We start from the raw sequence: 17,924 nt of genomic DNA on the forward strand, positions 1-17,924 counted from the left end.
AGACAAGCACGGATATTTGTGAGAAATTGCCTGGTAAGAGAGAGGGAAATGCAGGCAGGTGGCCTCCAATATAGGGGAACAAAAGTATCTTTGTTCTTTGAAACTGAGGAGCACTGGTAACACAAACAATCTCTAATCACAGTTAATTCTCTTCTAAGCATCTGTTGTGAACTGTAGCAACCAGAGAGTGTGCTCTAGGACGGAGGAGGGCAGGGGGAAAGCTCCCCAAGCCCTTAGTGGTGAGCCCAGTGACCGCTGGGTGAGCCAGCATCTTCAGGCAGCAAGCACTGTCCCCTCACACTGTGGAAAGAAAAGATGTTCCTCCCGCACCGCCCCCCCACCCCCGGCCCCCCGCTGGCCTCTCCTCTTCCTAACACTGCCTGCCTTTGGATAGGTGGGAAGAGGACTTTTCCTTGAGAAGAGTGGATGTGAAGAGGAAACTGAATCTGAGAACAGGGCCAGCCTTAGACCTAAGCCATGTGAGCTCAGCCCCATGTACCTGCGTCGCTGAGAAGCCCTCACAAGCCACACATGCCACTAAGGATGCCCGTTTAAGGTCAGCCGAAGTGCTATTGCTCCAAACCTAATACTGGTTATACACACAAAGTGAGCAAGCTAAAGCTGGAAAAAGGTTGAGTATCTAGGCTATTCCACTACAGAAATCATTTGGCTCTAACGATCTAGATATTATTTTAGGTGCCGTTTAACAAATAACCATCTAAGAAGTATCTTTAAAAAGCAATTTCTTTTCATTCCCTTTGCCTCATTGAAGTAGTGGTAGTTTGGGTGGTAAACAGAAACTTCAACAAGACAATAATTAGAGTGCATTAAATAAATATAAATTTTATTAAAAACACTCACATAGCGTTATCAGGAATGATATAATAATAAACGCTTTCAAATAACCTGCATCCATAACATTACAATACTTACAGTATTTATAACCATCCTCAGGTTTTATAGACAAACCAAACATGAAAATGAAATGAAACTAAGTCTTAAAAAAAGCATAGAAAAATGCACACAGAGTTCATTATCTTAGTGTCAAACTGCAGAAGTTTCCTACACAAGTTAACCACTAGCTTTACAAGTGAACTGTACATACACCACTGTGCGTCAGTCAAGATGAAAAGTTCATTCAAGTAAAGTTGACACCACTCAGAAGCATTTTCAAGTATGGCTATATAGTTAACCTGATATTCCTATATAAGCAAATTGGAGATCTGCTTCCATTCATTCTAACTGAGGCAGGTTGGATATTTACAACTATAGATCTGTTATTTACAATATGCCACTCGGTTTCCTCTCCTCCTCCCTCCTTACCTCTCGCCAAACCCCAAGCTACACTTCTTGTTCTCTTGTTGGCCAGCAGTTTGACAAATGACAGTGGATGGTACGGAAACCAAACATTCATATAGGGATGGCTGACTCAAAACCAACAGATGTGCACGTAGTAATCAAATATTTGGGGTTAGATGTATGACATACGCAAAATATTAAAATCGTGTGGTTTGACATATGCAAAGCAAACATTTTTGAAATGTTTATCAATTCGTCACAGCCAAAAATGGGAAATTGTTTTTCATAGACAAAAATCCCGTTATAAAGACTTGACCAGTAAAACTCAAAGGCCTTGTTTGATTACGAATTTATTTGCAATGTTAGTAAACACAAATGTACTTAGACAAAAATGTAATTGATCAATTGCACACCATACCCCTGTGTGTTCTGCCTCTGTGGGGGATGTTCGCATGGGCCTGGACTCTATTGACTCCAGGATCGAAACATTTTATCTAGAGTGTTGACTCTAGCCAACAGCCACTTGCCAAACTCCTGCCTTACAAGTTTCCCTTTATCAACTCAGTGCATTCTATTTTCGTGTAATTTTTTTTTTTTCCTGCTTGAGACAGTCAAAAGATTCCCCAAACTTTTAAAATGCTTTTCTTTACAATAAAAAGAGCCAACAGATTTACAAAATTAGTTTTAGTTACATCAGGACATATACAAGTAAAATAGGAGGGATTCAAAATAAAAGGGTTAAATCCCTGAAAAAGAATATATTTATTAACCTACAACAATTTTACATAAACACAGGTGACATGTTGGCATAAGGAGAACATGAGCTGAAATATCCCTGAATTTTTAGAACAAAAAGGATGAAGTTCAAGTTATACTTGCTAAGAAATCAAGTATTGAAAAAAGATATGCTTTTTTAATAATAATAATAAAAAGACTTGGAAAAAAATGATGGTACATGATGCTATAAGCTTTCATTCTCAGTTCAATATCCTATTGCCAAACTAGTGTTGAGGTATATGACAAGTAGGAACATCACCCAAACCTTTAATGAATTCTTAGCTCACATTATGATATATTTGTAGCAGGCTGAGTAGCACCATCATGATGTGAATTCTGCTTCAAATCCATATATATATATACACATATATATGTATATATTTAATTTTTTTTTACAGTACTAAAATACTAAAGCATTGCGTTAAAAAAGTTTTGTTTACAATTTAATTTACTTACTATACATCTCTTTCACTTCTTTATACAAATTAATGATTTATAACCACCACAGCAAACCAGCTGCCTGTTTTTTTTTTCTTTTTAATTAACAGATTCACATGGAACTAACCCTGTTTATTATTCTTATGCAGGCATCAGTCTGCTCAATCTTCCTGGAAAAGAGGACACTTAAGCTAAGAAATGACAACATCACAATGTACAATTATCAACACAAAAGCACACTGCCATTGGGTTTGCTGAAGAGCACACAGATCCATAAAATAGCATCAGCTTAAGTGAACTAGCTTTGTTAAGTCTGTAGCATGTCATTGTTAACCTGCAGTTAATAGAAAATTCTTAAAACTACATATTTGAGCAATGAACTTGTCATACAATTTTGTATAAAACTGTTTTACAGTATAGCATGTGAGATGAGCACCAGAAAACGTGTTGTGGACTAAAGTTATTCCCTTGAATCCAGTAAGCCCCATTGTGGATTTAACTGGCTATATTAAAAATGGACACATTGCTCATCAGCAGATGCATGGCTAAAAGCAAAAATAGTTTAAAAGCTTTCCTTATTTCTTTAAAAAGAATCAACTTTGAATTCTAAAATGAAAGTAAACTTTTTTTTTTTTTTAAACATCTCAGTACCTTAGCATTGTTCAAGTTGTCAAAGCTTAGGTAGACAAAGTGCTTCTAAAACACCATTTAAAATATTTATACATATACATGTGTGTGCACATATACATATGTGTGTATATATATATGTACATATATACGTTTATTGTCCTACAAGGACTTTACTGGATGAGCAAAATCCAGAGGCCTTTAAATGTCCACATTAAAAAAAAAAAAAAAAAAAAAAAAACCAAAAAAAAAAACCCCAAAAAAACCAAAACCTCATGTAAGAATAGGTAATTATGATAAAAATTTGAATGAAAAGGTACCCCTGTTATTCAAGGGCATTGGAGTACACTGATAGAATCTCGATGATATAAAGGCATTAAATTTTCAAATGTTAAAGACACCATTTTCTTAGCACCATTTCTTAAAACATCCAAACAAATTCAGTGTTTTGCTGTCTATTCATTTATGCTTCCTGTAGCTATTTTGATAAATAAAAGTTAATATTAAGATTACAGTAAAAACTGCATGTTAAAAAGCCATAATTCCAGTATTTCAGTACATTGTATATTCAGCACCAGATGGTATTTTAAAATTCCTGCCACTGTAATACTACAGTACTTGTTTGATTTGTGTTCCATGACTATGCAAACTCGGTATTATTAAAAGTGGTCACAGATGTGTAGAGTTGTAAGGGGGAAAAATCACATTTACATATCCTCTCGTCCAATAATAGAACCAGTGTTTAAAAATGTAAATTGTGGAACACTTTCCTCCCCACCTTCTTTTTGCATAGAATGCTTTGGTCTTTCGCCTAGATGCCATCTGTGACCACTTAGGAGTCGGGGGAAATTAAGTGCTATGGTAAGATGATCTCTTGTTTTGCTGGTGAGCTGAGGTTCTTCCCACCACATTTGTCATGAATCCTGTGTTATTTCCCCACTGCCCACGTCATGAGAACTATACTATGGACAGGTTGGTTGTGGTCTTTTCAAATGAGGTACCCACCACGAGGGGAGACATCATATGTATCTGTTGTAAGGCCCTGTGACCCGAGTGAAGGCATATGGAGATGTAGTTACTGTGGAGTCTGTGGTCACGGACATGGTCCTTTCGGCAAGGGATTTGATGAAGCGCAGGTAAGTGGGCTCGGAAGGTTCATGTGGCTCAGCGGGCTCCCGTTTCACTTTTTTGCCATGGGTTTTCTGAGGCACATAGTCTGGGCCATACTTCTCACACTCTTCCTCTTTCTCTCGGGCTTTTTCAGCCATTTTGGCTTCCCAGAGCGCCAAGCCATGTTTTGGCTCATTCATGCTCTTATGCTGATAAAAGACAAGGGAGATCCTGGTGGGGTGATTCCTATTGGGATTCTTTAAAGGGGTTGTGGCATGAAGCTCGCGCTTGGCACACTCGATGAGAATTGACCCATGAGTTGGAGCCACAGCCACTCCCCCGATGTCAGGATCTAGAAAGCTCTGCTCACTGTCTGACCAGACTTCATCATTGTCCTCGGCGGCAGGGGGCTGCTTTTCCTGACTGCCAGCATCATGTAATTTGTGTAAGCCTTCTTGGACAGGAGCAGTTCTATCATGGTTAAGACCTGGAAGCATCTTTGATAACCCATTAGCTGTGTGGGAAAGCATGTCATTCTCCTTGTTTTGGAGATGCAGGGCATGGAGAGAGCTGTTGAACATGCCTGGAGCTGCCCCATAGTTATGGATTATGTGAGAAGATGGGTGATGTTCGCCATTCTTATAGTCTATGTTTGGATTGCTCAAATTGGGTGGTAATCTAGAGGCGGCTCCCATGAAGTGGCCATCCATCTCATGAGTGGAATAAGGAGGAAATGTCCCTACATGGTGTACATTTGTTTTAATAGTACAACTGCTGAAGGCATCTCCTTGCATATTTTGGTTTCCATAACCTAAGTACTTAGAAGTAAAACTCTGGCTATTTCCAAACCTTGGCTGGTAGAGTGTATGGATGGGTGGTAGACTGAGCTTAGAGAGAGGGTCTTGGTTTGGATACCTATATAGATCCATGGACTGAGACTGAGGAGAATAGGAACCCAGATATGGGGAGCAGTTGTCCACTGATACATTTCCATTACATTGATAGGATGGATATTGGTTACTCTGATTCAAAAGCCCAGGGTAGGGATTCATGGGATTAGAAGAATTCAAATATGAACCTGCAGCTTGGGATGAGGTGGAATAGAGGTTCATAGGGCTGGCACCTCCATAAATCTCTGAAGTGTGTGAAGAGCTCGGATAAGCCTGGATAACTGGATTGGGCCGTCTCATGTACACACTGGTAGATCCAGAGGAAGAGTAAGAGCTGACAGACTCTGATTGAGGGTTATTTGTCATGGGGTTATGCTGGGGCGGCGGTGGCGGCGGCGGCGGCTGCGGCTGCTGCTGCTGCGGGGGCTGCTTCTGTGGCTGTGGAGGTTGCTTCGGCAGTTGCGGGGGTGGGGGCTGCTGGGACTGTTGAATGACTGGTCCTGAAAGTCGCAAAAGTTCTGTGGACAGGATATGAGAGAGCACACAAACGTGTTCGATTATTATCTCACAGAAGCTAGTGAGGATGCTTAGCTGTATGTGAGAACCACCACTAAGATTATGCAATACCCATCAAATAAGGATAAGAGCAAAGTCAGGGCTCTGATCACTGTCTGGCATCATTTCTTTTGCCTAAAGCATTAGATAAAATAGATCTCCAGAACAGTACAATTTAGTAAGTGAAGAAAAATGTAACAAACATCCAAAAGATATTTGACTGAGAGCATCATGTTTTCTGGAGGTTCTGTGTATCTGACCATGCCACACCCTACCTGAAGCGCCCTTCTCCCTCCACCCCATCTCCCTGCCCTTCCTTGAGACAGGTATCCCTTCCTCAAGGAAGCCTTCTATGACCTCATCTGCTAGTGCATGTACAATACCCACTGAAAACATAAGTCAGAGCAATGTTTTGTAATATACTGTAATTGATCATTTTTAGTCCTCTCCTCCTCCTAGCACAAAGCAGTTCCTTGAAGGAAGGGACCATGTCCCTTTTACTTTATTCCTCCAATGCCTGGGGCATGCAGTAGCAATTTGTTAAATAGTTGGAAGTTGCATAAAATTTGTTATCGAAGATTCATCAATGCTATGAGAAAAGGAATGACACTCACTTAAACACCCAAAGCATATGTTCTATAATTGGCAAACCCTACTTACACAGTTGTCAATAAAACTTTAAAGAAATTTTCAGCTTTGTAAATAAAATTTTCATACTTCTATTTTATGACCTCACTTAAAAATCTACATATGAGAAGTGAACAAATAAATGGAGCTGTAAGGGCAGTCTTGAGAATTGAAATGATTATTACAGAAATCAGTTAGAAAAGACGGGAGGAAAAGTTCTACCCAATGATATGATGATACGTTATGGTTAACTTACAGGAGAGATTAATGAGTGAATAGGATTTACTGCTCTTAGTATAAGTCAACCAACATATATTTATTAAGCATCTTTAGCACATTATTCTAAATTACTTAGTTTCTTTAAGTTTTGAAATGAATTAGTAGGGAACTTTGACTTTGTGAAGCAAACATGGTTGGCTCTCAGCAAACTGGTAGGCTAAACTTAAAAGATAAACATTCTTTTGTTAATGGTCAGGTTAACCATCTGTGAAATGAGACGTGGACATTATATTTATGGCTTTTTATAGCAAATAATTGAAGATATAACCAAGGGGCTTTGAAAATATCAACTTAGTACTGATAAATAATGCTCTATTGCTACTGCTAGAGATGTGATCTGTTTGCATAGGTAAAAGCTTTTATAAGATAACTACGTGGGGATACCCCTCCTTAACTCAGACTTAATATGGCTACCCCTCCCTGATAAATCCTATTTCCAAACTTCTTATTTCAACAAATAGTACTGTCTTAGTTATCTAGGCTTAAAATGTTGACATCAATCTTAAATTTTTCTTCTTCTTCATTCTAATGTTTTGTCACCAATGTATTGATAATCATTTTGGAAGCATTCGCTACCATCATTTTTGCTAAATCTTCATTGCTATCATCCAGACTCAAGCTTTTATTACTTTACTCTTGGTTTATTGCATCTGTCTCCAAACTCATAGCTTCTCTGCTTCTAATTTGGCCTCCCTGCCACTGCTAGATTAACGTGAATTTCACCATGTTACCTACCTGTCATGTAAAACTTTGCCATTTATTATAGAATAAAATCCAGACTTCTCCATCAAGCTGGGGTTGAGGGTGCAGTATCTCATTACCAAGTCCAAGAGCAAAACCTGGCCCTTGGGACTTCAGAGACGATTCTAGTACAAAACTGATACCATGATCGAATATAATCATCCAAAATTAACTCTTCATTTTTAACCTAAGTTTCATATAACATATCTACAATGCTTCATATTACATTTACCTGCCAACTGTTTAGCCTGGCTTGCGTTTTCAGTCTGTTTTGTACGAGATGAGGCTGACTTTTCCTTTTCGTTCTTATTTGTGCTGTTCTCCAGAGAGGAAAGCTTTTCAGCTGCAGCTTTCTTGGCTTCTAGTTTCCTCTGTCGGCATGTCTTGACAGGCTCTGCTAACATCCTGACTTTCCGCCGAAAAGAACTCAGCACCTGAATGGCACCACTTTGTTTTTTCTCCTCCTGAGCTTCTACACTCCCAAACTCATCCACATCAGAGACTTTGTAGAGAGGCAGAACATGGAGCTGCTCGTCCTCAGGTTTCCCTCCAATTTCTCGATTGTCTTCTCTAGTGAGGGTGCATACCTGGTAGGGAGATAACACAGTACTGCCTCAGTTTCAGTCTAAAAGAAACTGTGTGTGTGTGTGTGTGTGTGTGTGTGTGTGTGTGTGTGTGTCTCCCTCTCAGCATTTAGATTTGTGGTGGTGGTGGTCTACTGGGCCAGGTCAGTGACATGTATATTACCAAAAAAACACATCTGTCTGTTAGTAAGGGTGATTGCATCAAAATGGTACAGGGAGATAGACAAGTTCATGTTGACTTTTTTTTTTCCTTTCCTTTTGTGTTTGGGCGGGGAGGGGGGCGGTCTATCATGAACCTGTGGTGACTTTGTTTGCATACATTTCTTACTCTAAGGGAAGAAGCAACACTCCCACCAAACAGAAGCAATCTCCCACTTTTCGCCCTTCAAAAATAGATGTGAAGCCTCTTCAAAAAGAGGCCAAAAGTTATACCAAATGATTTCCTCTGTTTTTGCTAATATCACATTCACCTAATCTCATACTTCGTACACAATGAAATTTTTCATCTATCCTCACACTTGACTTCAAACTCTCCTTCACTGTGCTTAAGACATTTTCACAAGAGACCAAAGAGAAATATAAATATGTGAAATGGAAGATTTGGTTGATATAGGTAATGTGTAACTTAACACTGCTTCTACCTTCTTGTCTCCTCTGTACTTGTTAAACCTAACTTACTGTTTCTCTTCTCTCTTATTTCTTTTGTAGGATATCACAACATACAAGGGTCTATTCCAAGAAAGGGGGGAAAAACTACTTCTCTTGCTTTGATAATTTAATGATACTTTTCCTCTTTTGTTAGTCACAGTCATATTGGTTTTGATGAAAGATTATCTGTTGGTTTTAAAATACCAGATTTTAGTATTTAGTGTTTTTGACTAATGCAGAAAAAAATGTGAGCATGATTATTTAAAGTCCAAGGCCATATAAAATCACTAGAAGATACTCTTGAAAGGAATGTGATCATAACAGACTTACCTTGATAGAGAAGTTTAATATGAGGTGGCACTAAAATGAGTTTTCACTTCCTATACATCAAAGTCTTCCAAATCCATGTCTCTGATCACTTATTACCTTTTCCCACATGTTATTAGTTCTTACCTAGTGCTGCTTTCCTTTGCACCTGATGGAAACTGTGACCTATCAGAGGCAAATTCCCCTTCAGGCAAAGCCTTTTTCTCATCCCTGCCTACTCTTCATTCCCTTGCTAGAGTGAAACATGGTTATCTTTAGGATCTACCGTAGCATTTTTTTCCCCTCCAGAATCTAGCCTAGCCTCCTAATAGTGAGCATGTGTTCAATACACAATTAGTGAAGGTTTTAGATATTTTTTTTTATTATTAAAAAAAAATTCTGACTTCTGTTTTAGACTATTAACCTGATACTTTTTCTGCTTTTCAACAAAAACTTCATATCAGGTTCTGTGAATTACTTCCACCATTGCTTACCACCTGAATTCTTCTCTACCCTAGACTATAATTTTAGTTTCTGTATTCTATTTTTTTTAATGTTTATTTATTTTTGAGAGAGAGAGAGAGAGAGAAAGGAGAGAGAGAGAGAGAGAGAGAGAGAGAGAGAGAGAGAGAGACAATCCCAAGCAGGCTCTTCTACGCTGTCAGCACAGAGACCGACATGGGGCTCCAACTCACGAACTGTGAGATCATGACTGAACCAAAATCAAGAGTCAGACATTTAACCAACTGAGCCCCCCAGGTGCCCCATGTATTCTATTTTTCATTTTAAGTCTCACTGGTCATCTTCCTCAACTACACATATATCCATGTTGATGACTCACTAGGTAGATTACTTTATAGTTTCTTCACTTGAATTTTTCATTCCTTATTTTCACCCTGGTTTATGCCTCAACATGCAAGGCCACACTGTGGACTCTGTCAGTATGGAACCCTGTTCTACCCTAAGACCATGTCCATTTTCTCCATTTAGCATAACCTCTGATTATACAGCCTGATCCAGTCCATCTACTGTAATATGTAGTAATAATGGGCTCTTTTGTACTTTGAAAATTTTTTTTTTTTCAACGTTTTTTATTTATTTTTGGGACAGAGAGAGACAGAGCATGAACGGGGGAGGGGCAGAGAGAGAGGGAGACACAGAATCGGAAACAGGCTCCAGGCTCTGAGCCATCAGCCCAGAGCCCGACGCGGGGCTCGAACTCACGGACCGCGAGATCGTGACCTGGCTGAAGTCGGACGCTTAACCGACTGCGCCACCCAGGCGCCCCAGTACTTTGAATCTTCTATAGTGGTTGCTGTGCCATGGATGATGCATTTTTCATCTGTACTTCTTTCTGTGAGGTAGATTGGTGCCTTGGCTTGTATATGGCTTTTTCACCTTACTGATTATAACCTACCAGATGCCTGACATTGAATTTTGAAGGAACTTTTGGCAGCTAATGGTAGTTGGCAATGCAATCACTGGTTTAGTTCTGTACCAAGCGTTTCCATGATTTTCATGTGCTTATCAACTGTTTTCCACTCATGTGACAACCTGTTATAAGAGTACTATATATGTCAAACGAGGGCACCTTTGCAACAGCAATTCATTCATGAAAACACTTGTGCAATGACATCTGCAGAGAACATATTACTCTAATCACAGGATAACTTCCAGCCTTCCACTCTTCAACAGGCTGTGCTAACTGTTCTGTGCCCCACTTACCAATGTGCTGCCATTCTGCATGTTGTGTAAATCTCTATGGGCATGAGCACAGAAGTCCAAACATGCAGTGACCCCTGAGAATGGACGGCCTTCCTTCAGACCCAGTCGGCATTCTGGTGCTCTGTGTTCATATTCAATCTGAAAAACAGAAGCATGTGTGTGAATGGGGAACTACTTAGGCATTTGAAATTCTTAGGCATACATTTGAGAAAAAAGTATAAGACCTGTGCACTGAGCAGATCAGAAAGATTTTTTAGTATTTAGGTTATTAAGAATTAAAAAAAAAAAAGTTGCATATATTATATCCAGAAATACAATGGAATGACACAAAACAGACCAAACGTTTTGACATGGTAAAGTTTTTATTTTACAGTGTTGAAGTATAACTGACATACATTAAACAGTATATATTTAAAGTGTACTATTTGATTAGTTTTGACATGAGTATATGTGAAACCATTGCCACAATCAAAATAACGTACCTATCCGTTACTCCCAAAAGTTTCTTCCTTCCGCTTTTAAATTCATGTCTCTTCCTTTGTTCCCAGGAAACTACTGATCTGCTTTCTGTAACTACAGATTAGTTTACATTTTCTAGAATTTTATATAAATGGGTCTGTTTTGAGTTAATTTTTATATATGGCATAAGATTAAGAGTCAAGGTTAGTTTTCTTCCATATGGCTATCCAACTGTTCAAACACTACTGCAAAGATAAATTATCCTTTGCCACTAAATTGTCTTTTTTTTAAAATCAACTGATTGTACATGCTGGACCTATTTCTGGACTTTCTATTCTTATTGTTTGGTATATAATAGTGTAGTGGGTATGTATGTGTATATATGCCAACATCACTGTCTTGATTACTAGTAAATATAGATTTTTAGTGAATCTTGAAATCAGGGATTATAACTCTCCCAATTCTGATCTTCTTTTTGAAAATTGTTTGACTATTCCAGATCCTTTGCATTTGTCTTTCTATATATTTACAAACACCCTGTCAATTCCTTCAAAACACTTGGTAACATTTTGATAGGTCATATACTAAGTCCATTGAATGACTTGGGGAAAACTGACATCTTAAAAATATTAGTCCTGTGATCCATAAACATAGTAGACCTTTCCATTTGGGGTCTTTTATAATTTCTCTCAGCAATGTATTATAGTTTTCAGTGCACAGGTCTTACATGTTTTGTCAAATGACAAATTCTTATGTTTAAGAATTTCATATTTTTGATGTTATTTAATTGCTATTGGTTTTGACTGCAATTTTTAGTTGTTTATTACTAGTATATAGAAATACAGTTGATTTATTTTTGCAACTTTGCTGAACAATTTATTAGAAGTTTTTGGGTCTTTGGAACTTTCTATGTAGACAAGTGTCTACATTATAAGGACAATTTTGTTTCTATTCAATCTGTACACTCCTTATTTCTTTTTCTTGCCTATTTCCCTAAAACTTCCAGTTAGATATTAAATAAAAGTGGTAAAAATGGATGTCCTTGTCTTGTTTCTAATCTTAGGGGTAAAGCTTTCAGTCTTTCACTATTAAATATGAAGTTAGCTTTAGGTTTTTCAATTATGCACCTTATGGGGCTGAGAAAGTTCCCTTCTATGGATATTAAATATTGCTAAGTGCTTTTTCCTCTATCTCTTGAGATAATCATATTTACCCCATTATGTTGGCTAATGTGGTGAATCACACTGATTAAAAAATTTTTAATGTTTACTTTTGAGAGAGACAGAGACAGAGCGGGGGAGGGGCAGAGAGAGAATGGGAGACACAGAATCTGAAGCAGGCTCCAGGCTCTGAGTTGTCAGCATGGGGTCTGATGCAGGGCTGGAACTCATAGACTGTGAGATCATGACCTGAGCTGAAGTCAGACACTTAACTGACTGAGCCACTTAGTCAATCAATCATGATTGATTTTTGAATGTTAAACAAAACATTACTGAAATAAACTCCATTTGGTCATGATATATCCTTTTTGCACACTGTTGTCTAACTGACTAAAATTTTGTGAAGAATTGTCATATCAATATTTTTTAAGAATATTGGACTATAGTCTTCTTTTTCTTTTACTGCCTTTGTCTAGTTCTAGTATCAGGATATTTCCAGCTTTGTAAAATGAGTTGGGAAGTTTATTCCTTTTCTATTTTCTAGAAGACTTTCCACTGAATTGTTACTATTTCTTCCTTAAAATATTAGTCAGATTTGAAAGGGAAATTATCTGGGCCTGGAATTTTTGGAAAAGCTTTCAACTAAAAATTCAATATCTTTAATAAATATAGGATGACTTATGGTATTTATTTTTTTCTTTAGTCATCTTTGGTAATTTGTGTTTACGTACTTTTCTCATTTCATCTAAGTTGTTGAATTCATTGGCATAAAATTTTAATAATATTATTCCTTTAATGTCTGTAGGATCTATAGTGATGTCTCATCTCTAATTCTTGATATTGGCCTTTTGTACCTTCTCTTTTTTTTCTTGATTGAATTGATGCAAAATACTAGCTTTTGGTGTCACTGATTTATGCTATTTTCTGTATTCCATTTCATTGATTTATGTTCTTTAGTTTTTCCTTCCTTCCATCTTTTAGGGCTCATATTGCTGTCCTTTTCCAAGTTTCTTAGAGAAGCCACCTAAATCATTAATTTGAGACTTTATATATATTTTCTGAAGTTTATTTTTATTTTACTTATTATTTTTTTAATGTTTATCTTTGAGAGAGAGACAGAGTGTAAGTGGGAGGGACAGAGAGAGAAGGAGACATAGGTTCTGAAGCAGGCTCTAGGTTCTGAGCTGTCAGCACAGAGCCCAACATGGGGCTTGAACTCATGAACCATGAGATCATGACCTGAGCCAATGTTGGATGCTTAACCAACTGAGCCATCCAGGTGTCCCAAAGTTTGTTTATTTTTGAGAGAAAGAGCACCCATGAGGAGAGGGCCAGAGAGAGAGAGGAAGAGAGACAAACCCAAGCAGGCTCTGTGCTGACAGAGGAGAGCCTAATGCCAGGCTCAATCTTGTGGAATGTGAGATATGACCTGAGCTGAAACCAAGGGTTGGATGCTTAACCAACTGAGCCCCCAGGTGCCCCTATATTTTTCTAATAAGTATTCAATGCTATAAATGTCTAAGCAAGGCTTTATAGCTTCATTCCACAAATTTCAAGGTCATGTCTTCATATTCTTTTTGTTTTTAAATGTTTATTTTGAGAGACAGAGTGCATGTGTGCACATGCATGACTGAAGGAGGGGCAGAGAGAGACAATCTCAAGCAGGCTCATGGCTGTCAGTGCAGAGCCCAACATGGGACTTGATTTCATGAACCATGATATCATGACCTGAGCTGAAATCAAGAGTCAGATGCTTAACTGACTGAGTCACCCAGGCACCCCCAAGTCTTCATTTTTATTCAGTTTGAAATACTTTCTAATTTCCCTGTGAATTATTCTTTGGCTCCTAGGTTATTTAGGAATATGTTTCTCAGTTTCCAGATACTTAGAAATTTTGTGGAAATACCGGTACAGATTTTTAATTTAACTTCATTGTGGCCAGAGAACATATTTTGAGGCTTTATAATATATTGATACTTGCTTTATGACTCACTATACAGTCTATCATGATAAAACTTCCTGTACACTTGAAAATAATGTTAATTCTGTTGGGTGAGGAATTCTATACATGTCAATAAGGTCAAGTTGGTTAAAAGTGCTGTTTAAGTCTTCTGTCTCCTTAGTGATTTTGTATTTGTTCTAACAGTTATTGAGAGAGATGTACTGAAATCTCTGACTGTAATTGTAGATTCATTTCTTTTTATAGTTCTATCAGTTTTGTTTAATAAAATCTGAAGCTCTGTACATAGTTAGGATTATCATGTTTTTTTGATGAACTGCCCCCTTTTTTTTATTATTAAATGATCTTCTTTATAGTTTATAATATTCTTTGCTATGAAATCTACTTTGTTATTAATATGATCATTCCAGCTTTCCTTAGATTGATATTAGCATATTTCTTGGTTCCTGGTTTTTTTCAATATTATAATTGTTCAATATCAATGTTATTATTTAGTATCACAAACTCTGCCTTTTTAATTGGGAATGTTAAAAGCCATTCACATTTAATATGATTTTTGATATGGTTAGGATTAAATATACCAATTTTCTATTTGCTTTATATTTGTCTTATCTTTAATTTGGTTCCATAATCCTTTTAAATACATTTTGGATTGATTCTATTTTTTTCCTTTTTACTGGTAGATTAGCTGGTAGATTTTTTTACTGCTAGATTTTTTTTTCTTAAATGGCTGCTTCCCTTAAGGTTTACGATATATTCTTTATCTTCTTACACTCTACATTCAATACTATACTACTCTACATATAACAAGGCCCTTACAACAGTATACTTTCAATTCCCCAGCCTCTGTGTTACTTCTACATGTTATAAAGTTTAAGGCACATTGTTCATATATATTTTTAATAGCAAATTATCTTTAAATTTCTTTTGAAATAAGGAAAAAGTTTTTTTTATTTACATAGCTACTATTTATGATGTTTTTCTTTCCTTTTTGTCAATACAGACTTCTATCTGGTATCATTTTCTTTTACTGGCAGGCTTCCTTTAATATTTTTAAAGTGTTAGTCTGCTGATGGTAAATTATTTCAGCATTTGTATGTTTGAAAAAAATTTTGTTTTGCCTTTACTTTTTTTTTTTAATGTTTATTTTTCAGAGAGAGAGATAGAATGAGAGAGGGGGAGGGGCAGAAAAAGAGAAAGAGAGAGAACAGAATCCGAAGCAGGCTCCAGGCTCTGAGCTGTCAGCACTGAGCCCAACACTGGGCTTGAACTCAAGAACCGTGATATCATGACCTGAGCCAAAGTTGGACGTTTAACCGACTGAGCCATCTAGGCACTCCCTTGCCTTTACTTTTGAAGTTTTTCCTGGGTATAGATTTCTGGGTTGACAAGAGTTTTTTTTTCTTACATTTTTCTCTGATGCGAAGCTTAACTTCAACAATAAGACTTTATAAAATCAAGGAACAAAGCAAAGGAAGAGCATTTAGATATGAGAAATAAGTACAATATATCCAGTTGGGGAAGAGACAAAAATCAAATGGTAGGCTTTGATAGCATCCATAACCTCAAAAGGTCTTCCCATGTGCTGTGGGAAAAACCACATGGCTGTTTTTTTTTGATCTTTAAACAATATTAAGACATACGGATGAATATTACCCAATAGTACATACTAGGCAATATAAAAAATACCTTATCTATCTTTAACCATGATTGATTTAATTTATATATACAACTATTTTTTATGTATGAATGTATGTATATATTTAAATTTTATTTTGTGGTAAGAATACATAACATGAGATCTACCTTTTCAACAAAATTTTAAGTGTCCATTATTGTTGGCAATAGGTGCACATTGCAAAGCAGATCTCTAGAGCTCATTCATCTTGCTTAACTGAAACTTCCTGCCCATTTATTAGTACATCTACACATGTATCGATATATAAATACTGAAACACATCTAAAGAATTATATGTAATCTTCTTGTTATAACTAAAATTTGGGGTACCTTCATATTTTGGATACTCTAAGTTCAGGAAATGCATAAAATGCTCCAAACATAATATAGTAGGGTGGAATATAAATGCTTAGAAAATTAGGTGTGTATGACACCATCTATAGTAAGAATCAAAGGAGTAAAAAGAACACCAATGCTTTGTTATTCTGTCCCCTTTTCCAGCTAAAGCCATTAGGTTAATAGCACCTATAAAAATTTTTATTCAACAGAAAATGGCCAAACTTGAAATCTAGCAACATAGACTCAATTCATTTTCTTTTTATAGCTTGATTTATTGTGTTTCTCACTTGGAATTATTTTATAACAGTACTAAAACATTCCATATACTTTTCTGTGATACTTACCAAAGTAGATAAGGTTGTAAAATAACAGTATTAATCCTACTACTATTAACAGCATTAAAAATAATCTTCATACACATCATATATATTTCTAAAAGCCTGAGTTGTGACATAAAACAAGTTTATAAACAGATCGTTATTAAATTTGCTTCCTTTGCTCACACTTAAAAAAAGAAAGAGCTGAGGTTTGGGGAAAGTATTAAAGTCCACAATAGAAACAAGAGTAGCTAAATCATTAAATGAGTATTGGTCTCCCCTGTGTGTCTCTGCTATATAAATTAATCCCATTAGTCTTTAATGTTATTAAATGACAACGTTTGCCAAATGTACCGCTCTTCATACTTCCTTGTACCCCCTGCCACTGTGTACTCTGCTCTGGATACCTGCATCACCTCCAGCTTTCCTCCATTTATCAGTCTCTCTCTTTCCCTTAAATCTTTAACCTCCCTTACTCTATTGTGCCTACTCCCAGCATTTACTTCACTGCTTTCTCATCCTCCACTCCTAAAATGTCAGTGTATGCCAGAATCCCATCAGAATCCCTTCTCTTTATAATCTCTACTCTGAAAACATGCACTCACTCCTTGTGAATTCGACTACTTCTTGCATTTTGGTGACTCCCAAATCTCCATAATTAGCCTGGATTTTTCTCAGGATTTTCCATCTAATTATACTAAAGGATGTCAAACATAGTATGCCCAAAATGAAATTTATCATTTCACCCATTTGTCCCCAAACCTACTTTTCCTCACTGATTCCAAATACTAGTTAATAGAACAACCTGTCCAAGCCAGAAATTTGGTGGCTCCTCAAATTGTCTCTTCTGCTCATTCTCAAATCCAATTGGTAAGTTCTACAAGTTCTACCTCAAATTTCACATACTTATTTCCTTTATTCTTTCACTACTGCCATTTCTTTAATGTAGCACTTTAACATCTCTTGTCCAGTGACTGCACTAGCTTACTCCTCCAATTTAATCTTACACTAACCTAAGTTGTATTTCACTTAATTTGGCTTGTTCAGTGACCGTTTTAAATTAAATCACTTTACACTCTCCTGTCCCCAACACACACTTAAAACACCCCAATGGTAGCCTTCTTACATACAGGATAAAGTTCAAAGTTCAAAGATCTTTATACGGTCTCCAAGGCCATTTGTGACCTTACATCTCTACTTTCAGGGAGAACTTTTTTGTTCCTTCAGAAATGAGCATACCTCTATCCCAGCTGTTAATGTATTATTCTGTAATTGTTATTTTACATATCTCTGCCTTAAAGGAGTTCCTTAAAGGAAGGAATTCCTTAAAGACAAAAACCTACAATACTCATCTTTACATCCACAGTGACTAAATACAGCATCTAGTTTATAACAGGTTTCCATT

At 36.9% G+C, this 17,924-nt stretch overlaps 1 protein-coding gene across 1 annotated transcript in view; it reads right to left on the reverse strand.

Annotated features, from left to right (window-relative positions):
• Positions 1-817: 817 nt before the first annotated feature.
• Positions 818-17,924, reverse strand: part of TET2 (tet methylcytosine dioxygenase 2) — a 136,205-nt gene continuing 119,098 nt past the window's right edge. Inside the window, exons 9-11 of the mRNA XM_058721758.1 lie at positions 10,607-10,744; positions 7,576-7,930; positions 818-5,659 (exon numbers count right to left, since the gene is read on the reverse strand). Coding sequence (XP_058577741.1) covers positions 4,161-5,659; positions 7,576-7,930; positions 10,607-10,744 — 1,992 coding nt within the window. The 3' untranslated portion in view covers positions 818-4,160. The remainder of the gene's footprint in view (positions 5,660-7,575; positions 7,931-10,606; positions 10,745-17,924) is intronic.

The sequence above is a fragment of the Neofelis nebulosa genome, chromosome 3, assembly GCF_028018385.1.
Source record: "Neofelis nebulosa isolate mNeoNeb1 chromosome 3, mNeoNeb1.pri, whole genome shotgun sequence".
NCBI classification, from domain to species: domain Eukaryota; kingdom Metazoa; phylum Chordata; class Mammalia; order Carnivora; family Felidae; genus Neofelis; species Neofelis nebulosa.